The 26,171-nt window shown below is 38.7% G+C and overlaps 3 protein-coding genes across 3 annotated transcripts; 1 reads left to right on the forward strand and 2 right to left on the reverse strand.

The window, feature by feature from the left end:
- Nucleotides 1-537: 537 nt before the first annotated feature.
- LOC149288534 (cytochrome b-c1 complex subunit 6, mitochondrial-like) lies at nt 538-2,969 on the reverse strand. Its single transcript, XM_089491777.1, has 4 exons — nt 2,925-2,969; nt 2,342-2,374; nt 918-1,079; nt 538-570 (listed from the first exon to the last, which is right to left on the reverse strand). Exons 1-4 carry the CDS (start codon nt 2,967-2,969, stop codon nt 538-540), a joined length of 273 nt encoding a protein of 90 aa, XP_089347903.1.
- Nucleotides 2,970-3,624: 655 nt separating this feature from the next.
- Nucleotides 3,625-11,942, forward strand: LOC149288535 (leucine-rich repeat-containing protein 41-like). The gene is made up of 10 exons (XM_089491691.1): nt 3,625-3,727; nt 4,387-4,473; nt 4,715-4,785; nt 5,275-6,331; nt 6,486-6,719; nt 7,664-7,828; nt 8,177-8,275; nt 8,405-8,527; nt 8,745-8,820; nt 11,723-11,942. The coding sequence occupies exons 1-10, from the start codon at nt 3,625-3,627 to the stop codon at nt 11,940-11,942; spliced, it is 2,235 nt and encodes a 744-aa protein (XP_089347817.1).
- Nucleotides 11,943-12,109: 167 nt separating this feature from the next.
- LOC149288536 (DNA repair and recombination protein RAD54-like) lies at nt 12,110-25,952 on the reverse strand. The gene is made up of 19 exons (XM_089491692.1): nt 25,893-25,952; nt 24,023-24,103; nt 23,599-23,718; nt 22,056-22,116; nt 21,459-21,594; nt 21,112-21,181; nt 20,563-20,851; nt 20,254-20,378; nt 19,172-19,322; nt 18,661-18,787; nt 18,485-18,559; nt 18,167-18,297; nt 17,821-17,931; nt 17,596-17,719; nt 17,355-17,433; nt 16,658-16,837; nt 16,376-16,539; nt 16,014-16,211; nt 12,110-12,272 (listed from the first exon to the last, which is right to left on the reverse strand). The coding sequence occupies exons 1-19, from the start codon at nt 25,950-25,952 to the stop codon at nt 12,110-12,112; spliced, it is 2,445 nt and encodes an 814-aa protein (XP_089347818.1).
- Nucleotides 25,953-26,171: the final 219 nt, after the last annotated feature.

Raw genomic sequence — 26,171 nt, forward strand, 5'->3', positions numbered from 1 at the left:
AATTTGACTTGGAGCCGGGTCAAAGCCTTTGGCCCTCCTGCTTATACGACCCCAGATCAGTCAGCTGTGTATGAAGGATGATTTGAATTATAGTCCAATGGCTAGGAGGCCACCAATGAAAGCCCTGGCATTGTTTAACAGCAGTGGGATATCTACAGGAACAGATATATCTCAAGTTTGACTACAGCTAATTAATCAGCTGATCACACTGATGTCTTCCAATGTTATACATGAAAACATACATCAGAAATACATATAGAATTAGACCATGTTAGAGCGAGTAAACAGAGAAGAGAAGAAATAATGTTTAATTCCACATAGAATATATTTATTAACACGAGCAATCACAGCAGATTTCCATACTGTATTTTAGATATCCATGCCAGGAGATACTTTCCACTGTCTGTAAGATAATGGTATTGGCAACAGGCTCAAGGAGTTATAATCCATTAGCATGAGGAGTCACAAAAGCCTAACATCAGACTTTATACAGATGGATGTCGATGAGACAATGATTTCCTTAGAAAGAAAAATCTCCTACTTCACGTGCTTGAATAATTTGTGGGCCACCTGAAAACAAAAAACCAAAAGTTTAGTATCCAGAAAAACACAGAGTACCAAATTTATAGCCAATTATATTATATCTACCTCAATAAAGGGACTGTACCATGGCATTTTTTTAAATTTAGCATTGATCAGTCAGTCTCACATCCTGAATATTCCCCCCCCCCCTCGCAGAAATGAGACTAATACAAACAGACTATTTCTAAGACCCATTCTCTGTACCCAAGCTGGCAGATAGTTTCACAAAATAAGAATGACCCATTTAAGCTTATTGTTTCCAAATGATGTATAGAATAGATATAAAGCAGCGGATTGTTTGCTGCTCCTTTATTAACAAAGGGCATTGCACTCACACAGTGGTCCCTGGCATGTAGGAAGTCAAAGAGTTCTTCAGTGCACTCCTCTTCCGTGTGCGAGCGGGAGTTGACCCGAGTCTCACACAGCTCTAATCTTTCTCGAGATTTCACACATTTCTCGGATTGCTCACATTGCTCCCTCACCGCTGTTAAGGGATCCTGTAGGAAAATGGGACAAACATCGAATCAATGATTACAAACTCACCTTTACAGGGAATGATGTAACTAGTCTCTAGAACTGTATGGAGTTCGAGCTGTGCCGGTTTATAAGTATACTCTTAATACAATATGTACATTTTTTTCTTATCTAACTTGTTAAAGGGGAAATCATGGAAAATGAATATATTTTGGCAAATTAAAGAAAAGGCTGCACATGGTAATTTAGCACTGAAGAAAACGTTTTATTTTATTTTGTTCCAATAGTAACTTTTACCGGCAGACCTGGAAGCTGCCATTGTTGTCAGTCTCATGATAAGTTAGGTGACTTTCCCTGCTCGCCACACCGAGATAATTTTTATGGCAACCCTTATATATTAGTGTTTAGCCTATGAGGTCTATTCCTCCATAAACTTTCAGCTCAGTGTCAGTCTCTGGAACATTAAGACTGAGCCATTCTACTGTTTATCACAAAGCAGTGCGATGAAGAGTTTGATTTGTAGATTGGTCTAAAATAACACAGCTAGATCTCATACAAAATTACTAATACACAGCTGTCTGAAACATTATGCAAAATTAATTATGAAAATCAGCACAATATTTTTGATGGAATTCTACAACGGCTGGAGTTTAAACATTCGGGGGAAAACCTACATTGCAATGACACCCGGAATGTTCTTTTACTTAACTGCCAATCATCTATGGTTTTCTTATTAAGAATAACCACTTTATTCTTAAATATATGGCTAAACAAACAGACAAAAAGCATATATGTCAAAATATATTGCTTATGTAACCAGTGGATGCACAAGGAATTTTCAAAGCAGCGTGTAAGGTGCAGAATGGCAACAATGGTGCAATCACCAAGGTAACCAATTACTCCTTCCTTATTACTTTGTATGGCTCTATTTAACACAACTCTCATTGTTTTCCTGCTATGGAATTTGCAATGGGGTTTATAGGAACATGATTGAGTGCAAAGGTCACCTTGACCACGACCGACATAAAACTAAAAAATACTGTAACAAAAGAAAGTTACAGATTTCCACCCGTATCAATAAAATACCTAGAGAAGTACCTATACACAGGAAATAAAAACCATACCCTTTTCATGGGGCTGATTACAGCAGACAGCATTACCCAACTCCTCACCTGTTGTCTCTGTAAGTCAATTTGTTATGTTACATACTACTTGTTATGTCCTGTCTACCCATTGTACAGCGCTACAGAATTTGATTTTCAACTAGTAAGAACTCCCGCCTTACCACTAATTCCACTTCCTCCTCCTCTTCTTCCTCCTGTAACAAATAATGCAATATAAGTGAATTAAATGTACATTATATATGTATAAATCTGTCAGATTAAAAAAAACAAAACAAATGGATATAAAATAACACAAAATTGCTTTATCCACATAATAACAAAAAAAATGTTCTATATCATACATGGTGGTGGATTATGCTCTATGGCCTTTAAAAAGAATTGTCTCTGACACTTGTGCCCCTGTCAGGCCAGAATGTCTGCCCCAAGGGTAACAATATAATCCGAGAAAAAGGAAACCCGAAGGATGACGGGAAGTCCTCTACGATGCTATTTACTGATATTATATATATGGCCAGTGTTCATTCTGAGGCTGTAAGGGTTAATAAAGAATTTCCCTCCATTATGAAGATATTCCAATAGAATAAATATTGCGCTCTGTTCTCGCGCGTGAGATTAATAAAACCCGCATGAGTCTCCTCCATGACGCAGAAGATGCCCCCCGGCATGAGGGCCGCCCCCCCGTCCCGTACATACAGCGAAATACCCCCAGAGGATTAAGACTCCTCTTTACTGTCTGCCCCTCACCTCCTCGGGCTCGCCAGCAAACACTTTCTCCAGCTCCAGCACCATCTCTGCGGATAGAAGGACAAGAAGGGGTCAGTAGCCGGAAACACGTCACCAACGCGGCTCCACAACCCGGAAGTGGTGTAAAATTAATGGAGAGGGAGGGCCCGGAAGCGTTAGTACCCGGCGAGCTTTCACTATACTAGCGGAATACACCGTGATGCATTGTGGGACAGTGGGAGAATAAAAACAAAACATGCGGGGCAATCAGCGCATTCAGCTGGCTTCTATGGTGATTGCGCCATATTTAGAACTACACTTTAACACTGCTTTCTAGAATATAGAACAACAGTAATAAAATCCATCGTGTTTGGAAACATACATGCACGTAATATGACAGACTATATAATATATATATATATATAATGTTGGATCGTAAAATATACACACTTGTTTGCGTGTATATGTCTGAATATGCAGGCATTTCTTATGAATGAGGCGTGTGATGACCTTCCCAATATGGCTACCGAAAGTCACTGTCGTCTCTTCCACGTGACCAAACATTCCGTTGACCTTCCCAAGATGGCTCCCCTCTACCCACCCTGACCAGTAGCTCCCTTTACTGGCTTTGCAGTTTTAGTCCCTCTTGACTTGTCCGTCGCTCTTGGTTTCGGTTCTCCTCTGGGATGAGCAGATGCTGATGATCAGGGGAACCCAGGCCATGGAGAAAGCGGTGGAAGATGCTAGAGGGACGCCCACCTTGTTTAAGCTCTGTGCCAGGGCTGTGACTGCCAACATGGACAGATTGGAGCAAGATGTGTGGGGTAAGACCTGGTTCCAGCGGCATAAACTATTTCCATGGAAACAGCCTCTTAAACTGTCAATTTGGTGAATTTAAATGTTGTCAGAGGAGCCAGGGAAGTTAAACTGATGCCACAGATGCCAGTGTGAGTGCGGGCATCCCTGGATCAGAGGAGCCCGGTATACAGGGTTTCAAAATAATGAAGTAACTAAGTGAGGGGGAAAAAAAAAGGCAATGGCTGTTACGCTTTAATAATCAATGTGTGTGCGTTAAAACGCCATCAGATACTTGCTAAGACAAAGCATTTCCTACACACCTGGACAGGTATATTTTAATTTGGGGGGGGGGGCGACCCCCCCAAAAAGAAATAAGCTTGTCCGAATGCTCATAGGTAAAACAATTTTAGTAACCTGAACTATGTGCAGTTCTTGTTTACTTCATGCAAGAGAACAATCCGTCTCCAGAAGTAAACAGCAGGTCCGTATATATTTTATGCCTCCTTAAATTATAGTAACGTTAAATTGTACAGCGCTGCGGAATGTGATGGTGCTATATAAAACAATAAATAATACTAAACGTTAACATGTGAGCGCTAGCAGTTCATAGCGGATGCTACCGTCAGCCGTGAACCTGATTCAGAAACTTTAGGATTCTTTTTTTATTATTTTTATTTCTTTCTAGATTTGCCAGCGGTGATCCTACAAGGAATTTTGCCTCTGCTGAATATTTACTATCTGGAAAGAATAGAGCAAGCAGCAGTCAAGAAAGGTGAGTATGGATCAAGCAACATGATTCATGTATAATATCTGATCACTTCAGGTTTAATCGATGTACTGACTCTGCACAAACCTACTGGTGCCTGACCAGTGCCACCAGTTGTTAGCGGGGTTTGTTAAATGATTGTGTTGAAATGCGTTCGGTTGATCTCTCTTATCTCTACATGAAGTAAATAATGTTTTGTAATCTCTGCTGACATTTATATTGGATTTGCTTGCTGTTTGTTACATAGGCCTTTCCACTCAATCTATATGGTGCAAGCACTGGAACGATATCATGAAAAGCAAGCCACCAAGATTTGGGGTGAGTTTTGTGTTTACGAGTGCGGGACATGGCTGTGTGGAGCACTTTGGTTTCTTGTTGTTCCGTTATGCTTGTTTTCTACGTACCTGGATCTCACTGCAGAGGTTATTCAATCCGTCTTAACTATTTGCTGCTTGTCTAATTTACCACATTATTGCAAATGGAACACATGGTGATCAAGGCCACCCTTGGGCAGGGGCAAGCTGGGCTCCCAACCCAGACCCCCCCACACTTAGGAGTACCCTCCTCCCTCCCGTTTATAGTCTCTCCAGATTTCATGGAAGTGGATATAAAATTACAAACTGTATATGAACGCATAAAGACTAAAAGTTAATACAGTGAGGTAATGTCAGCATGCATGGCATAGACATATAGCCTAAGGTTTGTATCTTTACAGCAGAAATAATGGACCCAATTGGCCCTTATCTTCTATGTTTCTAAGAGTTAGTGTTGCAGCTTTGTTGACTATGTTGATGTATTTTGTTACAGACTGTAACTTGCTGGAGGAAAAAGTTCATGGAAGCCTTTTTTCACAATGTGCTCCGTGGAATTTTGGATGTTTCTTCTGATAGGCGTCTGAACGACAAGAGATTTTCACCTTTGGTTCATAGCTCCCGGCATGTGTCGGAACTTACCATCAGCAATAAGCAGCATGGAGTGTCACAGCTAACACCAGCAGTACTGGAATGTCTCTCCAAGTCCGTGGAAACCTTAAAATTCCTTCACCTCCGCTCTTCCGACCCCGCCACCCTGAACTCACTGAAGTTGCTTCTTCATCGTCTCATCCACCATGGACAAGTGAACAAGTTGTCTCTGCTTTCCTGGCCTGCCCCTGACAACAGCCTGTTGGAAATGATTTTATGTATCAGTGCTGGATTTTGGCAGGAACATAAGGACTATGCCTGTGTGTTCTGTTCAAAGAACCCACATAAAAATACAAGTAATACTGTCAATGAAGCCAAGTTTGGGGCAGATCTTGCTCCGAGTGTCTCAAGTGTCCATTCCAGGGATAGTGTAGAAGGGGAAGTAGGCAGTCAAAGTGCCTTGTTGAGCCTGCAGCCTCTTAACATTAGCCAAAATGTTTCCACAGACCCCTATATCACCAACTCTGAAGTCACTCTTGACCCAGTGACTCGCAGATCACAAGGAGCTGAGTCAAGAAATGTAATGGGTCACAATTCTAAGCTGCCTTTGGCTGCCTCTGGCGGCAAAGTAGCGTATACCTCAAGGAAAAATCCCAAATCCGGGTCGGATTTACAGGGCAGCCTCAAATCCGATCCAGATGATTTATATGACTTTATTTTCAGCGTTCCAAAAGGGGAGGGTAATGATTTAGACAAAAATCCTGGAAACAAGGAAAGCGTCAAGAGGAAGCCCTTGGAAGAAAAAATAATTGGAATGCCGTTTCTTGAAGGTGCATATCGTTTTCGGAGTGTCAGAGCTCTCAATTTGCACAATATTCCCCTTACTATGAACTCCTGTCGTTCCCTGTGCCAGCTTCTCCGGTCCTGGGTGTCGTTGGAGAGACTGACGATGGCTTACAATGGTATGGTCTTCCTAATAATATTTAAGGACAGTGGCTGGAGGTTTTCTATGCTCCTGACCTTTTTTTTTTTTTTTTCTTTGCAGCAAAATGAAGTTTTTTTCCCCCCACTAGGGATTGGTATTCTGGTCATGTACTTATTTTCTGTTCCTTTTAGATCTCGGTGTCAATATCTTCCTGGTGGTAGAAGCCCTCTCTGCTCTGTCGAGGTGTCCAGGCTGCCGTCTCAGTGTGTTCTCCATGAGTGACTTCACTGCTTATGTTCCTACTTTGCATCTGGCCCACACGATACTCACCACCTTCCCCTCACTCCAGCTTTTGTCTCTAAGTTTTGACCTTGAAAACCACAGTGAGAATGAACCGCCTGTGGATTGCCAATTTGAATTTAAAGGTAGGTGAAAAATGCCAAATGATCATCTACATAAAGACACCCAGAGGCCCTTCTTTTAGATGAAGTGTTACAAAGTTTAACCCCTTTGTGTCCTTTATAACAAGTTAATGCATCTTAAACACCGTGTTGATGATGACCTTATGACAAGTTACAAGGTTTGATGGACGGTGTGCTCTGTACTGTAAAAAAGAAAAAATGGTTCTGCACTCAACTCCCAGGAAGCTGGGTGCTAGCAGGGAAAAAAGGGACAGCATAAACCCTCTTGAAGCATACAAACAAAGAAAAGGAATCCCAGCACTCCAAACAGCTTCCAGTCTCTAGGACACTTTATTTAACGAGAACAAACAAAAGCAAGCAAAAGCTTTTGTTTGTTCTCGCTAAATAAAAGGGATTCCTTTTCTTTGTTGGTGTGCTCTGTACTCACCGCCTCTCGTCGTTTCCTGAGTCCAGGACACTGCCTTACAATTAAGTCGCCACACCTCATATTACTTTTGAAACATTGACTTTGTACCACATAATCAGCGTGACTGAGACAGAGAGTGACAGACAATGTTCTAGATTGTTAAAAAATATAATTCATTAAAAAAGAACCCTTCCCATCCCTTCCTGATCACGGTAATAAACCATGACCGTTGTTTTACTTTTTGGGGCTAATTTTTTTTGCTTTAAAATTTTATTTACCCTATTTTAAATCCAACACCCCTACTTTGGAAGGGCATATATATATATATATATATATATATATATATATATATATATATATATATATATATATATATATATATATATATATATATATATATTAGTTTTTTGGTGTGGCTGTTTTAGTCTAAAACTGTTTATATACTGACAAAGCTGTAATTTTGTTGGGATAAAGGTTGTTAGTTCAGTTAGAAATTAACTTTCCCAAATGATCACATAGCTATATGTTTCTGTATTTGCAGAAAACCTTCTGAAGCAGTTAGAGATAAGGTTTCCCCAGGACCCCCTGCATTCTGAACGTCTAATATCCATACTGGAAGCCTCTACCTCTCTCACGGAGCTGTCTCTGGACAACGCTACATTTCCAAGCCAGGATGTTCTTAGACGTGTACTACGAACACTCACAGGTAACACTTATCCAATGTTCTCCTCGCCGATGAAACCATGTATAGAGTTAATGGACTGTATTGGAATATAAAATCTGGTACCATATAGAAGAGATTGTCTTTAGCGCATGGATGCCAGACCCATGATCTATAGTGCCTTGAGTGCTAATCCTGAAAGCCCACCATTTGGTTACGGTACTTTAGGAGCGATATTTAGTTCCTAGCTATACAATACCTGCCAAAATCATAGAAACCTAGAATTCGACTGCAGATAAAAACTATTTTGCCCATCAGTCTAACGCTACGCAATCATATGTTGTTCTGTCACCTTCTGTGCTTCTCATAGCCTTGTTTTCTGGGCACTTTCAGAACGTAACACATCTCTGAGGAGGCTAAACTTACATGATATGAAGCTAACCGATACGCACGGTGAACTCGTGCACTTACTAAAGAATTCCAGCCTTGAAGGTACAGTAAGTGTTTGACATCACGCAGGGCTGCTCTTCATTGTACATACGTAGGACGACTTATTCTTTTTCTGAATCTGTTACGTCCGATCGTGGCTAGACATGAACCGAAAGACTTGGTATGTTGCAGAGGTCAAGCTATCGTTCTGTCGGCTGTTTGAAAGAGGCACCGAAGAATTCTTCACTCAGTTTGTCGCTGCACTCAAGAAAAACCCATGTTTAAAGGTCTTGAACATCTGTGGAAATCGTCTAGGTACTGGAGTTTGTTCTTCTACTGTATTTTTATGGTTTATGGGACTGTAACCCATCAAAGTTTTGATACATGGAATGTATGGGAATGGGGGGGGGGGGAAATAGAGGTACAAAAGATGTGATGTATAAAAATGATCCAAGATAATGTGAATGTGTTTGCTTGACTTGTAAAAACAATAATCTTTTTTTTCTTCTTCTATGTACTTTACTGTTTATAGGAAATGATGGATTGATTATAATGGCAGATATGTATGCCCCAGATTCATTGTCTTCAATTCGCTACTTGGATATCAGGTACAGATCTTGATATAAAATGTATAATATATCTACGGAGTAATCTAATCGGATATCAGGTACAGGAAAATGATTATATTTGTTTTCGAAAGAAAATATATAGACAGGTTATCTGAAATAAAAGGAAAGATGAACGAATTACAACTAGAAGAAACCAACAAAAATTTTCACTATTTAAAGTGACAGTATTATTATAGAGGAAGTAGGGCAGATAATCTACTCACCAGTAGAGTTAATAGAAGGAAAAAAAATAACTGGATATTTGAAATTAGAGGAGGTCAACAGCTTCATCTAACACCAGAATATATAGGCCAAGCTTTTAATAATTACCATCTGAGTCTGTACAATCTGCCAAAGGCTAAAACAGATATAAAAGATATAAATGAGTAGTTAAGATATATGAAAATCCCTAAACTCACCTCATATTTGCCTATAACTGAAAAGGAGGTCATAGAAGCAATACATAAATTAAAAATTTGGGAAGCACCAGGACCAGATGGCTTCGGCAACCTGTTTCTCATATTAACAGTCATTATTATTAACATTTAACAAATGTAAACGTTTAAAAGAGAGCTTTTAAGAGCTAATATACCAATATAAGAACAAGGTAAGGCTTAAGATTATATAGGGAGCTATAGACATATGTCTTTATTAAATACCAACTTAAAACACAGTGATTTATTTTAGCAAATTAATAACTATAAAGTAGGATTTATTCCGACCAGACCTTCAACTAATAACAGAATTATAGATAGATTATGGAAGGAAAAATAAGACCCCATTACTGGCCCTGTTATTAGATGCCAAGAAGGCCTTTGACAGAGTCGGTCGTTTTTTTTATTTTTATTTATTAGAGATGGCCTTAAGGACCTTCGGTTTTGATGGATGGATGCTTAAAGTTATTATGACATATGCAGTCTCATCTGCTAGAACCATAGGCCAAGGAATAACTTTAGAAGGTTCAATGTTTACAATAGCACCAGACAAGGGTGTCCATTGTCTCCTCTGATATATGTTACTGCTATAGATGCAGAGACAATATTAGAATATCAGGTTTACAGAGTAAAATTTAGAGATCAAAAACTCCTAGAGTTATTAAAAGAAATATTCGGTAAAATCTCCAGTTACAAGCTGATCTCTAAATGAACTTTAAATATTCATATGAATTCATTTAGAATCCCTAAAAGCCAAGTTTGATTTTATGTAAATAAATTTAATTATTTAGGTTTTAAAGAAACATCTAATCCATATAATATAATAAAAGGAAATTTCTTACCTCTCCTCAAATCAACTAATAAGATATTGAAAGACCCTAAAATCAGGAAATCTCATGGTGGGGTAGAATTAATATATTAAAATCCTTCCGAAATGGTTATATCCAGTTAAGATGATTCCCTAAAGAGTCCCTTTAACATGAGACACTCTTCCTTTATTAATTTCCTTTGAAAAGGGAAAAAAACAAGATTAAGTTTAGAGATACTTTCAAGAAAAGTAAATAAAGGTGGGTTTCCCGATATCAAGAAATACAATAATTTTAGTGTGCTTTCCCATCCGATTAATACACAAAACAATAAGAATTCAACATAGAATTGGTACTTCCTGGAGTTAGAATCTACAATGGAGAAAAAAAGTTTTACAGGTAAAGCTGTAAAGAGGAAATTAAAGACCCAACTAGGCTTAGAGAATAAAAAAATAGGAACTCTAATGCTAAACAGATTTCTTCAGTTTCCGGGACTGGATAAAAAAAGTTTACTTCTGATTTACTGAATAATAATCTTTCTGAAATATTTCACTAGATGAAAGATATAGAATTGCCTGTCTTTTAAATGCTGTCTTTTGTTAACTAAATAAAAAAGGTTAATATTAATAATGTTTACTCGACCAACATAAAAAGCACTGTAGTTGTTTTAGTCCTTTGGATCCTCAGAGGTCTTTTTTTCCCATCTGAAAGAGAGACTTATGAAGCTTATGTGACTCTACATCTTTTTCTGTGTTGATCGGATAGAAGGGATAACTTTCATCTGTAGACTTCATCTTCTCTTGGGTTAATAGGAATGCTTTATTGGTAAGGGATCTCGGTAGCTTGGAGGAGACAAAAGAGATGTATGATTAGAACTTTTTAAATACATTAAGACCAAGTTGCGGTCTGTAGGGTTTATGTCTACATCAGGAGGAAGCGGTAGATTAGACGGGGCAAATGGTTCTTAACTAAAGTCAACTTCAAAGCCTTTCAGTTCATCCTATGGATACATTTGGGTCTTTTTTGTGGCCCTGTCCTTCATTATACATTATTCAGAACCCCTACAGTAACTCTATAGCTTTATAATAGCAAGCACTTACAATCCCCTCTGACCTGACACCTTGCTGGATCATCTGTCTGCGTCAAGTGACAGATACTCCAAATATCTAATGCATCTGTTACAAGAAATAGTATAGCAAGCGGATATTCATACATTTTACGCACGTCTTCGATGCAGGAGTATTTAGATATGTGTTCCTTTTAATTTTTTTCTTTACCTAGCTTAGACCGAATGACAGCGTTGTGTATATTTTTCTTTGAAAACACACTTTTCCTGCATCACACTTGTCATACCACATCGTTATAAGCAAATCCTATGACTCTTATCAGGTCGTTAGAAGCCGTAGAGCGGGAATGCGGTTTCTAGTCCTGAAGGCTACGGAGTCTCCAGCAGGTGGCGCTCAAGTGCATTTGCTTGCGATGTAAAGTTATTTCTCTAGTCTACGGGCGTTTGCTCTCCATTTGTATATGAAATCCAGAATTAAATTGCATGCTTTTTTAATAAAATACACACACTGGAGATAAAACACATGAAGACTTGATAGTTTGGCTATTTCCTATATTTTAATTGACATTTCTTTAAAATGTTTTTGTCATTTCCAGCTCCAATTGCATCAAGCCTGATGGACTGCTCCAGTTTGCAAAGAAAATGAAAAGATTTGGGAAAACCGATCTAAGGCACCTATGCATCTCCCAGAATTTGCTGGATCGGGATCCGATGATGGCTCGGGAAGCCCTACAGTCCTTGGAGGGAATGTGTTGTGTAGTCAGTGACGCCTGGGAGTCCACGCAGTCGTTCGCCGACCACATCAGCGTCATGTGACGCGGCACTTTTAGTTTCCCCTTGTCTCAGATAAGTACATGTTGTAAAGATTGCATGTTGTATATGCAAAAGGCTGTGTATAGAGTTAAGGGAAACATTCTTCTTCTATTTGAAATCAAAGCTCCAAGCTGACAGTCCTTTGCGCATGTTTCCATAATTGATAATGCCTACCGAGTTCTTTCCTGCTTACATGTTCGGTAGGCGCCGATGTGAATGCATGCATCCTCTGTTGCCCTTGGAAGACTAAATCCAGACACCAAAGTTTGTGCAAAGCACAGAACTTTTATTCGGATAAAGCCACTTGGATAATCCAAAATTATTCCGTATTTCCTTAAAAAAAAAATTTGTTAAATTATATACTATATTTTTTGGGGTCTTTTGCCAGAACTTTTCAGATATGCAAGCTATCCGCAGTCTGCCCGGCTATCCAGTGCTGTTCATCTTCATTCAGAGCAAATAGTTGAGATATTGTTTTCAGGCAGGCGGGGGCCATACAGTTAACATTGAGGGCTACCGGGTGAACAGCCCCGTGCCAGAGAATTGTTGAGCACAGGGGGCACATTGGGTGCACTCAGGAGTGTCTGGAGGACCAGAAAACCTTCTTAACATTGTCTGGTTACCACTGACATTGATACCATCAAAATATGTGCAGCTGATGTTTAATGAAAACTCATATATATATATATTTATTGTAGGTCTTTAAGATTACGTTTCTGACTTATCTTATGGAAATATTGAAAATGGTATATGGTGTTTTAAATGACAGTAAATCCATTTGGTTTTGCGTTACAAAGAGATGCGTATCGGTCGACTATTATGTAGTGATATACGGAAGACACTGATCCAAGGGCATAGAAATACACAATGTTTTTTGTGTATGTAAACCTCCTTCAGATGAGAGGCCATATTCAAGAATATCTACCTTTAATCACAGAATTGTCTGAAAGTCAACCAAGAGCTTTTTAACACCTCTAGAAACTTCAAATCCGACCTGTAACCAGCCCTGAAGTGCATGCGCAGCCTTAACGCCGATCAAAGAACTTACACCATCTGTATTCATATGGGTCTGCTGTCTTTAAAGGGAAAACCACACCTAAAAGAAATTTTGTTCCAGGTCCAGCAAAGTAAACTCATTCATAGCATAACATTCTTATTAATTGCTGATTTTTGTGGAAGGCCAGATACCCATCCAAGCTTTTCAGCAGATGGTACTTTGATAAAGCTCCATAACTTAAATGGACTTTCATTAAATCTGTTTTATCTGTTACACAGGCAGTTCGTTCAGCACAAATATATAGTTATTATTATTTTATATAGCGCCATCAAATTCCATAGCGCTGTACAATGGGAAGACAGGACATAACAGGTAGTATGTAACATAACAAATTGACTTACAGAGACAACAGGTGAGGAGGGCCCGGCTCAAACAAGCTTACAATTATTCCCATCAACCCCTGCAAATTGTCTGGGGGAGGAATTTCAGGATTTTCCTCCCCGCAATAATCCGGGTCATCATACGGAGACAGCAGCGCTTCCATAAGAATTTCTTTAATATAGTAATATAGCTTAAAGCATGAAACGCTAGATCCAGTTCGTATACCTAGTTCAAAAGCACATCAGAGTTGAGAGATAGCACTTAAAAGACTTTAATGGGATTTTAAAGATACTTATTTATATAGCACTGGTGGTGCCGATAGCACAGTAGAAACGGGTTATAATTTCTATTTAATAATCTATAAACAGAAGAATTTGAACAGTATGAGAGCTTGTAAAGCAATCTAAAGAAAATATTTCCACTTACCCGTGAGACTTTCATCAAAACCAATATTTTTCATTATTTTACTTTTTTATTTTTTTTTTTACAAAGATTTAAAAAGCTATTACATGAGCGCTCAATCATCAGGACAGATCAGTGGCATCCCGGGGTATATCATCCTCTCAGCAAAAGAGTGGAAATGCAATTACAGATAAGCCATTGTAAGATCCCGGATACACCTGATACGGCGAGATGTTAGTAGGGGTAAAAGAGCTGTTTTTGTTTTATTACATACGATCTGGCTGGGGCCAATTAAAACAATGTAATATATTAGAACCTTTGGTGTTTGGAATCACACTGGGCATCTAGAAAATGAACTATAGTGCATGGATATTATAAAAAGATCAAACATATAGTGTGTGTGTGTATATAACATCCTAGTAAGTAATTTCACCCATTGATCGTAGGGTTTCACAACTGATTAAGACACATCTTTATACAGAATCAAAGAGAGCAAACTGTCCTTTCTCTGTGATTCAGAAACAAGTCCAGAATTTCTCGAGCAGCATTAATAACCAGCACGTGCCAAGGAAAACTAATATACCTCTCCATTTGATTACAGACTGTATCTTCTTTGTATGCTGTTGTAAATATTTTTAAAGTGACTTGCTTGAATGTTGTTTAAAATTGGATAAAGTACACTAATAAAGTTGATTATCAAACTTGAAATTTTGTTTTTGTATGGGTTAAAAGAAAGCGTCAATGAGCGAGGGCTGAACAGAATATTGAACCTAAGAAAAGCATGAAGTCATTAAAAGTAACGATGGTGCAAAATAGTTTTTTTGCGACCTTTCATAACCTTGCATTTATTCATGTTAAATCCTCCGTAATATGTTTACATGAATGGATGATGTATTAGTTGCTTCTGTCATTACTAGGGTGGCATTGAATACAACAAGCAGGTCTTGACAAATTACATTTATAGTCAGATCTAAAATGTGTATTTTGCCAAGAAAAAAAATACCGGTAAATAAGAGATTCGCAATAATATTGGCATGGGTCGAGCCCTGAAAACGTAACCAACTGGAGAGTACACGGTCCTCATTCCAGTGGTTCCTTCATGGCCTGTATTCTTAAGATCATGAAATATCAGGAAGGAAATACACAGTCATAGATAAGGACACTCCACTGGGATACATTACTATTATTTTTATAGGGAGAAAGACATATTATGAACAGTTCAAACTGTATAGAATACAGACTTATGATAATTGGATACTTTTTGATCCATGCTAAATATGTTTCTTATACCTTTTTATGTAATAATTGAGAAAATACACATGGGTTAAATCAATCTAAAAGTAAAATGTAAGGATATTTAAAGTAAACAATTGTAAAATACAGACTTTTACTTTAATCTCAATGCCCCATAGTCATCAGCAATGTGTCAGTTTACTCCACAGGGAACACCAATTATATATATACACACACACACACACCGGTATATATTTTACATACAAAAACCAAATGTTTTATATACACAAATTATGCACATTTTTCTCTACACCTTGTAAAGTAAGCATATTAAAACATATGCAGGAATTTAAAGATTACATTAACAGTCTAGATGAATGATGCACAGAGTTTATGGGGCCAAAATACACTTTTTTTTCTTTTTACATCTAACCCCTAGTAACTTTGGATGACATCATGATGTGGAAGATGTTCCTAGAAGGGCCCTGTTCTGTCAAAAAGCAGACATTTATTTTATTTTTACAATCCAACTCTTGGATTGAGGCGGTCCAGTTCTCTGCACCTTTTCAATAGATCATCATATTATAGATCATCAAACAAGCTGCCAATGCTGTAGAATAAACAATACAGAATTACAGCAATATTCAGTTAAGGGTGAACACAGTTCCATTCCATGAGAGCAAGATTTAAGATGAAAATATGTCAGATTGCATAATGGATGGCAGCATTGTGTCACGTGATTGTACCTTGCTATTTTAATGATCATCTCAGTTTCAACCTAATATTTATGTTGTATACGTGAACAGGCTGCTGTGGAATACAGGGCACAAAAAGGCTTCACAACGGCAGGTTCCTCAGATAGATGTTAGACTCATCTTTGTATTTTCTGAAAATCCACACGATACAAGTTGTTCAACGTGCGATTGTAGAATTTACATTATTTCTTGGATCCAGCTGCAAGGTCATGTTCTACTACCCTTCACATAAATAGGTCCCTTAAAATAATTTAACATAGTACTACTAAAGGGAAAAGCTCATGCTTATGTCTGTTACTAAATCACAGGACTCCCCTCTGCTCTTCGTGGGAACGATGATGAAAGGCAAACGAGACAGCAGCATCCCAAGCGGCCACCAGTACGGGGTCCTGCAGCCCTCGCTTGTCAGCACAGTGATTCCATTGTGAGAGGTCCGATGTGCAGTCTGTACCATCTGGTGGAGGCCTAACCTGACGGCCATTCACACACCGACGGCACTTGAATCTGCAAAGAATTATAGGATACATCATTAAAAAAACATTTTAGATACATTAGAAGAAAAAACAGACCCTGGAAGCCAAAGTTGGTCACACCATGACTCCAGACAAAGAATAAGCCCGACATTTCTCCCCATTGGGGTCAATGTTTAATCTTGGCCGAGCGCTTACTTGTCATGAGTATCACTGACTGTCTCCTCATTCAAGGTGAAGAGTTCCTTCAGCTCGCCAATGGAGAAGTGCCTCTCCACATCTTGCTCCTCATCCACAACACAGCTGCTCAAGGCCTTCTTGTGAGCTTGACGCTGAAAAATCTTCTCTTCTATTGTGCCAGTCTGCAAGGAATGGAAGGAAAAAACGATGCATCTCATCTACAAGCAAAAACAGCCAACTATGGCTTTCAATACCCAATCATGCTGAACTGATAAGGAAAATGAATGTGGTAGAAAATACCGAGAGGAGCCTGTAGATGAAGCAGGTCTTTTTCTGGCCATCTCTCCAAACACGAGCCATTGCCTGCTCGTCATTGGCTGGGTTCCAGTCTGGATCAAACATCACCAGCCTGTTTGCACCAATCAGGTTCAGGCCACAACCTCCAGCTTTACTACTCAACATAAAGACAAATTCTGGGCTCTAGAAAAACCAAACAGATGTTACAGAAACAGTCATTCTTCTCCTACCTCAGGAAAACGTAGAAATCACACTATCATCTCTAACGTGAGCTTAAGTCGGTCTTTTAGATTGCAGGGTTAATGTCATGTAGTGGGGGGGGGGGGGGGGGGGAAGCTTTTGTCCTTAAGGGATAAATGAATGAATATGTGAAGAAGGATTTATAATGAATAAATAGAAGGCATACTTTGTAAGAACACATTGCTGAATGCTGGGATGCGTGACGCATGCACTTATGGCTGTGGTATACACAAGGAACATAATTTGATTCTACTCCACTCAATCTGTCCCAAAATATCACAACATGTATGTTTTTATTGGAATTTAACATACATTATTTACTATTATAATGATCATCATAATAATACAGCTTCCAGACATTCATTGGTGCATAAAAACTACTTTCAGCACAGATACACCTCCCCCCCTGGCATATAGCCTGACATATGCCATCCCCATGTAATCAATGCAGGGCACTTACTGAAGGGTTGTTAAAGCGTTCCACTATTTTCGCTCTCTTCTTTATTGACATGGTGCCATCTAAGCGCAAGTAAAGATACCTTATAAAAAGATTAGTGGAGGAAAAAAATGATTAGCATTTTAAGCAAGATATGAGCACCATGAGCTGTGTTATACATATACGCCAAATAGTCAGTTAATTTGTCTATCCAATAAAGAAAAACTAAGGCTGCCAACAGAAGATTCAGCCACAGAAATCCTACCTTCTGGTCCTGCAAAGCTTCTCAAATAAATCCAGCGTTTGAGTGTAATTTGACACTAGGACCACTTTGTCACTGCTCGTACTTCTTGTGACTGCCAGAATATAATCCAAAACCAGCATTTTTCCTAAGAAAAAAAATCCAGATCTTAGTAAGGCATCTATTAAAGTCAAGGTCTGTAATTATTTTTTTAAATAAATAAATGAATTCAAACAAAAATCTTCACACCTGATAACTGTGGTTCTAATGATTTAGCATTGTATCCTGGAGGGAATAAATCGACAGCTCCCTGGAATCCTTCCTCCTCTTCGACACATTTGTCATAGATCAAGACCGGATCTGCGCAAAAGGAAGATTACAAATTGAGTTGTATCTATGCTTTTCCATTTCAACCATTTTGTCAATAAAAGAGATAAAAAAATATTAAACATCATGGTGCCCAGTCGGCCTTTGGATGTTCGAATATGAGCTAATGAGTGTTGATCCTTTCACAGCCATGTGCCATTTCATACAGCAGAGAATACAATGATGTCCCTCTTATAATTATGAACACTTAGATATACAAGATACTTACGGTTACACAGCTTTTTTAATGAGGTAATTGATGACAATGAAGAGACACTAATTTTCCCCTCGTTCAGCTCTTCTGCAGGCTTAGCTTGTTTTAAGAACAGTTTGTACAGTTCAGACTGCAACGGCGTCAATCTTGGGTGGAAAAAACATGCATATAATCATATTTATTGTTGACATGGCCCTTTGTGGGAAAACATTTTGAAATGGAAACCCATCAGTGTGGTTCTGCTAAAGTATATGTTTTCATCTAAGTTATCAATGAATGCAGAAAAGAAGCTGATATTCCCTCAGCAAGGTTTCTTTTCAGTAAGACACCTACCTGCAGCAGATCACCTGCTCAATCTTCACAGGGAGGTACTTGGACAGAATGTCCGACGTTCTTCTGATCAGACACCTGGAGTAAGTACAGTAATTATTATGTATACACAGCCACTGAACTGATCCGCCAATAAAGTTTTTACTTTTATTTCAGGGGGAAAAAAAAAAATCACCCACCTGTTCACAACGCTGATCAATTCTTTGAGTTTCTCTTCTCCTTTCTGTCTATCAGCATCGCTGGCATCGGCATCTCTTCCCTTTAAGATGGGAACTTCAAAACGTTTCTTAAACTCTTGAGCTGTCCCTGTGTCGCAGCGTTAGAATAGTCAACATGTAAGTAGAAATGTAAGCAGGTATTACAAAAGATTAAGGTAAGCAACTTGGCTGCATTTACCAGTATGTCTGCTAAATTCAAACTGAAGTCTGCTGTTAGAGTTAAAGCCGTTTGTGACCAGGGGCGTAGGGGACACGTCACAAAAGACTCCTATAGGACCTGGATGTATTCCCTACGTCATGGATTGTTGGGTTTAGTTTTACATAGTAGGAGTCACTTACACAGTACTTTGGTGAATATCACAGTCTCTGACATCTATGCTACTGGGCAGAAGTCAGAAACGTCTTTCTGCACCATGATGAATGTGTATCTGTCATATTTCAGTAAACCGAGAGGTTTAGAATATGCTCATACCTAAAATTCCAGCACTGACAAAATGCACAAGGCTAAAGTACTCAAGAAGGTCGTTCTGAATGGGTGTTCCAGAGATGAGGACACGTCGTGCTGTTTTCAGGCTGTTTAGAGCTTGGTATGTTTGGTTCTCAGAGTTCTTCAATCTGTGACCCTACACACACAAAAATAGACATTTTTATTCTATGAATCACAGAGGAAAGGGTTATGTGCCACTTAAATTTACCTGAAGCTAAAAAAACCAAACATAGCGTAAGTGTCACTTGGTATCTCCTACATGAAAAATAACTGGGGAACGTCAAAAGGGTCAAATGCATATGGGGAGCTCAAAAAACAGTTCCATAATTGCAAAATATAATGTTTTCATATTAACCCTTCATATGTGCTCTAGCTCTGCAATCTGTGCCCAGTCTACTAGACAGACACATAGTTGGACAAATGTAAGTCTATGTAGGAAGGGACTCAATAGCACTGGATGCAAGACTATAATTTTATGCTTGAGATTAAAAATATTTGCATGGTAGCTCCCTTTCCAGTATTCATCAGAATAGACACCTCCACTTCCCAACTATAAGGCATAGAAAATAAAACGTCATATTATTTGAAAACAATGCTCTAAATCCTATTCACTTTTTAAATGCGTAAAGTGTAATTCTAGATTTATGTGAATATTGGTGTTCACATCTGAGGCACATGTTCTACAGCGCATGTAATTAAAAACATACCAAGGATTAAAAACGTATCACAATGTTTGAGGAGCTTGGATGGGAGATTTGCAGCAGAGCAGGGTTTATGAAACTGTTATTCAAAACAAATGCAAGTGAAAGGCACGCTTGTACTCAAAGTTAGAACTGTGTGTGTGTGTGTGTGTGTGTGTGTGTGTGTGTGTGTATATATAATATATACACTTTTTTACACATGCATGCCTTTTTATACTTTAATTATACTTTTTAAAAATCCTAAAGGTTTTCTGTTTCAATGAAAATAGCCACATGTCTATACTATTCATTGCTGCCTGTTGATACGTATACTTTTACTTAAAAATCAGACACCTGCATCAAAACTAAAAGGTACTCTGAGCTCACCTCATCACAGATGACAAGTCCCACGCTGCCTTTGTGCAGGACCTCAGCATGGAGGCGGAATGTCTCATAGGAGATGATAAGGATTGGGGAGGGAACCCGTACCCCATGCTGGTTCATGAAGCCAGCTATAAACAATAGAAAAGTGCTTTAATAAACAGCATTCCAAGATAAATACACAATCCGTAGAATAGTGGGCTAAGCAAAATGTGTTACATTAACAGTAGAAGAGATTAGTATTAGTAGATTAAATGCTGTACAGTATATATTCACAAATAGAGAATAATTCCAGTACAGGTCTACCTTACATACCCAGCTTCTGGTCTATTTCTTCTTTGGAACCTCCATCTATTGCTAGAGGTTGAATAGCTCCTCCTAACCATTTTCCCACTTCGTTATACCAGTTTCTAACTAAGCTGGATGGGCAGACCACCACAGATTTCTCAATTTCTGGTTTGGCATCTGGGCTCTGCCGTAGTAAGGTCCACATGAGAGAGATGCACTGGAGGGTCTTTCCCAAACCCATCTCATCTGCCATGATACAGCCGTGACTTCCAGGGATACGCCTGCCTGTGACACATTCCCATAGAAACTTCACGCCCTAAAGAAGAACAGTCACCGTGGATAAATAGCTCTTAAATACCAAATTAAACTCAATCACACATTGTCTATGAGCTCTCAGCCGTTATGTCCTACCGAGGATACAACATACAGACGGGCAAGCCACCTGTGCCATGAGATGAGCCAAGCCAGAACCCAGCATCACTCAATGATCAGGCACTTTGGTTATTTTCCTCTTGCATTATTACAGATAAGCAGATAATAAGGGTGTTCAAATTCAAAGTTTTAAAAATGCAATACCTCTCTCTGATGTGGCCTTAAAACCTTTCCCAAAACAGGGTCAACCACCACGTGGACTGGGATTTTCTCCCTGTGAATTGGAACAGAAAGTCAAACCTGTAATTCCTCTATGCACAACTCAGTGCCATGGGACAGATATTCTGCATTTTAGTCATACAAATGTATATACTATTTGTGCCAGACTTGTTTCAGTTGCTAAATTAATCTATTGAATGAGTTGAATTAAAAAAAAAAAAATTGTTTGTTTTTTAAAGAAATTGCTATTTTAAGCGAATCTAATCATCAAACAAATCTCCAAAATAACACACAAGAGTCGTCTAGCAGTACACTAAGCGGAAATAACCTACTTGTCTACTTTGAGTAGATCGTGGGCACTCAGTGGAGGAGGCTCGTATAAAACTAACGAATTTTCCTCAAAAGGGTCATGCAGTGCCCTCCTTACACCAGCTTTTTTGATGCCCAAAACACGTAAGCCCAGGCCTCCTAAGGGAAGAAAAAGTAAACGGCGGGTGTGAATCCCAAAATCAACACAATCACATTTTTACACTCAAAATCCCATTATGAAAAGTTCCTTTTTTATTGCTTTAGCTAGTAAAGAACTATTTGCTAGATATAGGAAGCGGAAGACAAAACAATGGACGGTAGTAGGTTGTAAAGTAACATAAGAGTTGATGAATCAGCTGTCTTATGGCAGTAAAAAATAAACATAAGAATAAAATAAAAGGATATGCAGGGAAGATATATAAAAAAAATACTGTGACTAATGCTAGAAAAAAATTATATTATTGTAAAAACACTATTTTACGTCTAGTATACGTCAAACTATTTGACGCAAGTGCAAGGTACAAGGTAAAGTATGTTGTAACTTTTCAATGCTTTCTACAATCATCCGGCTCTGTGATGCTTAGCATGTTGGAAAACAAAATATTTAAAAAAAATCTCACCTTTGTAATTTGGAATAGGTACTTTGAACGGCTTTGATAGTATACTACGTATAAACGCCTCCTAAAAATACAGAAAGTCAAAGTGACATTAAAAGCAATCTATAAAACATTAAAGCAACCTAAATAACAGAAACTATAAGGGATGCAGAACTGTTTAGTGATTATAAAACAATAATAATCAGCTTTCATATTATTATTATAGTTCAGCTTTAATGTCAGGCAGCTGACTGTCAGGCAGCTTAATCACCATTGTTTTCTCCTCTTTTAATTATTTAAACTGGGCACCAGTGACACTGCTGATTGTTATATATTATGCTCAGCATATTGGCTTATAGACCCCATAAAAAAAGGGAGCATGCAATAATCTTATGCGCTGGATAAATCCCGCTTAACAGCTGCATGGAGATAGCACATTATAAATGGCCCGGGGCCATCCCTCATTAACCAGATGGTGTAAATCTACAAAGTCTGCCCAAATACAGAAAAGAAGCGGAACAGTGATTATCTCTTCAGATCTGTATTTCATGACAATATTAAACAGCAATGGTATTAAAGGGCATCGCTCAACTCTCGTAGCACATATTGTTTCAGAAATGTTATTCTGAAAACATCTGTTCAATAAAAGTAGAAGTAGAGACGGGATAGACATATAGACACAGTCAGGAGAACTACAATTTACAAAGGCCCACAATAAATAATGGTTTGCAGGTTACTTTTGTGCTACAGTAAAGGATCAGAGAGATACTATGGATGGGGTGCAGAAGGCATGGTGGTATATGGTAGGATATCAAAGGTTAATATAGGATCAGAATGGCAGCTAAAGAGTCTTAAAAGGTAAGAAGGATGACTTTGGAATTGATAAAGCGGTTTTATAGGAAGCCAAGAGATCAGTTTCCCTGTAGAAGTTGTTACAGTAGTCTGGATGGGAAATGGTTCGCGCACGCATATATTTTCTGGTTGTAGAGTGAGAAAGATACAAGGATGGATTCTGCAATATGTTGAAGAAATAAGTGCAAAGTTTAAGTTACTTCCTTAATGTGGTAAGTGAAAGAGATGAATCAAGAATTACTAGACAATGTGTAGTTATCACCAGGAAATAGCAGAACCATCCACAGTAAAACTAAACCCAGCAACAGACAGCTGCAAGGCCGTTTCTGATAAACGTGAAGGTGTGGACACACAAATGTGAATGTTACCCACACAGAGATGGTAGTTGAAGCTAAAGGATTTTATTAGTCGCCTTGAGGAGACAATAAACAGAAGACATACGACATAAGGGAAAATAAAGACTATAAACCATGCGCGAGCCAGACTATGGATGCCAAGTTAACATAGAACCTGGGAGAAAAGTTTAATGTACAGAGGGCAAAGGATGAGACGAGGCAAATGCTCTCTGGATGTCACCGTATGGTGGTCGTTTAATACATCAGTATAGACAGTTTCTGTGGAGAACGTAAGGTTTAAATCAGACTACACTGGGTCCCAGAGGTTGTGAATTAACACACCTCCTCTACTTATTCATTTATAAAACACAAACACTTACATGTTGCCTGCTGTCAAGACACACCGGTCGGTTGGTAAGCGGTGTCAAAGGTTTCCGATACGGTGAGATCCAACATTCTGGACCGTCCTTACTGCTGTTTGAACGTTTCTTTTTTGGGACCTTAAAAAGATCATTCAACATGTCAGGAACGGAATCAATGTAAAGTAACATCATAATTGAGTTTGCCAATCAAGTGCATATATTTAAATATCATATACTTCATCTACTTCATATACTACATCACTAAATTATCTGACGCATGATGGATTGCAAGCTTTTGGGACCATCTAGGTCTCTTCTTCAGGCATTTTACGTCAAGTTAACCAATAAAGGTATCATCTTAACCAAATTTGCATTCTCTCTTTCTACGACTAACACGGTATCATTATATACCTCTATCACAAGAAGAAAAATAATTACTTACTTTATCTTCATGCCATTCTTCATCTTCAGATGAGCTGCCCTGCTTTCTCTTTGCCAACTGACTGGGAGCCAGACTCTTCCTCTAAACAAAACACACAAAAAATACTAGTATGACCCTTAAAAACGTATCCGATCATTAACATCAAGGTGATCAAAACACAGATCAACCTAATGAACGTACTAGAAGGTGTATTTAAATGGCCAACTCCATTGATCAGCTCTTTGAACTATATTGATGCAATGAAAATCAATAATATTAATAACTATAAATAGTAGTAATACCTCACTGCCTCAGTATTGATGAATAAACTAATTAAACATCTAATTTAGCACAAAGCGTGATAATAATGAACTTCATATCCTGTACCTGCCTTACAATAAATGCATTCATGGACTTTATTATGTGCTCCTTCATTAGCTATTTAATGAAATCAATAACATTTTATTAGATGGTACTCTGTATTATGAGCATTTTAATAGAAAATACTAATAGCAGCCATAAACAAGGACTCCACATGCTAACAACTGTTGCGTAGAAGCACATGAAGGACATTACAAATACGTCAAATGTAAAGCTTATATAATGATTTGAGGGGAAAAAATGATCCAACAACGTGAACACGTTTGAAATACCACTAAGACATTACTTGCTTACCATGATAAAGCAAACCGACTACATGAGCCACTCGGCAGAAACATTAAGATGTCACAGGTTACCCCATTCTTGGTACACCTTAGCCTTCCACATTTAATTCTCCCGGGCCCAGCTCACTAGAACAGTATGGAAACGGGCAGCAGTAAGAGACGCGGGACGCGATGCATGCTGGGAGATGTAGTTCTTTTTGATTGAATAATCCAAATCTAGAAGCGACGAGACAGGAAATCGTACTGTGATTCCCAGAGATCCTTTGCGCCTCAGAGCTGATTACAGGCAGGCTCCGCCCCACTGGTTGCCGAGGTACCATTTCTGCCTCTGTACCGTGATATTAGCGGGACGAGGGTGACGTTTTGAACATTAGCGCAATATGGTGACAGCACTGGAGGGCTCCCGCCTAGTTCTCCAAATTTAGCATTTTTGCACCAAAGTTGATGTTTATAAATATTAGTATTCTTGCAAAGCCTGTATTTTATAACAAGCTTGCAAGCCGGGCCCGCTTTACTTAATGTATGGGTTTCTCTTAGTCTGTCGGTTCTAGTTATTGTCAGACCCTCTCTGTCAGACTGTAACAAGTGCTGCGTAAACTGTTGGTGCTATATAAATAAAATAAGTAATGACCTAGTTGTGTGCTTATTATTTATTAATTTATATAGTATTTTAATTATTACCGCGTACGATGGGTGAACAGGGCATGGCGAGTATACCTGGGAACTGGAAATGGCAGGGTTTTTGCCCAAATGTTAAGGGGCAGATTCTCCTGGTCGCACAGTTTGGAACCGGCTCCCTCCTATTCTATGCTGCTGGGATCATATTATAGCTAATTTCTTAAGGTTAATCTCTTAAGGAAACACCTCAATTTGTGGAAATGCACAGCAAAATGCATTGGACTTCACGTTTGTGAGGTGGAATATAATTCCCATGAACTCAGCAGAGAAGTTGACTCTCCTGGTTCCATAAATCCTTCCTTATGTCTCCCTTGCCAATTATCCTTCCCCCAAAACCGAAATGATTTAACAAATCAGAAAGTCCATCTTAATCTCTTTGCGACGAAGGACGTAATAGTACATCCCCAAATCCTGCCAGTTGGTCACAGAGAAGGTAGTATTATGTCCTGTTGCTGTGGATAGACTTCCTTCTCTCCCCCCTCAAGTTGGGACCAAAAAAGCGAAGTTATGCATCCTGAGACCACCCAAAATGAGCACTTTCACATTACGGAGATTCCCTGCTTGTGATTATACTTGTTTTGTGACTGGCCTTGGTAGATAAGGCCCATTCGGTCCATTTAGTCTGCCCATTTTTCCTGATGTAGTCACTCAGACCATAATCCGTTCTTGGTCTTGTCTTGGGTTCAGGATAGCTTTACCTATCCCATGCATGTTTAAATCCCCTCATTGTATTGGTCTCTACCACTTCTAATGGGAGCCTGTTCCATTTATCTACTTTAAGATGTAGAGGTGGTTTATTTACCAGACTCTGCCTTTAAGACCTGATT

The sequence above is a fragment of the Sceloporus occidentalis genome, unplaced genomic scaffold, assembly GCF_023333645.1.
Source record: "Sceloporus occidentalis isolate IW3139 unplaced genomic scaffold, rSceOcc1.0.p SCAF_51, whole genome shotgun sequence".
NCBI lineage: Eukaryota > Metazoa > Chordata > Lepidosauria > Squamata > Phrynosomatidae > Sceloporus > Sceloporus occidentalis.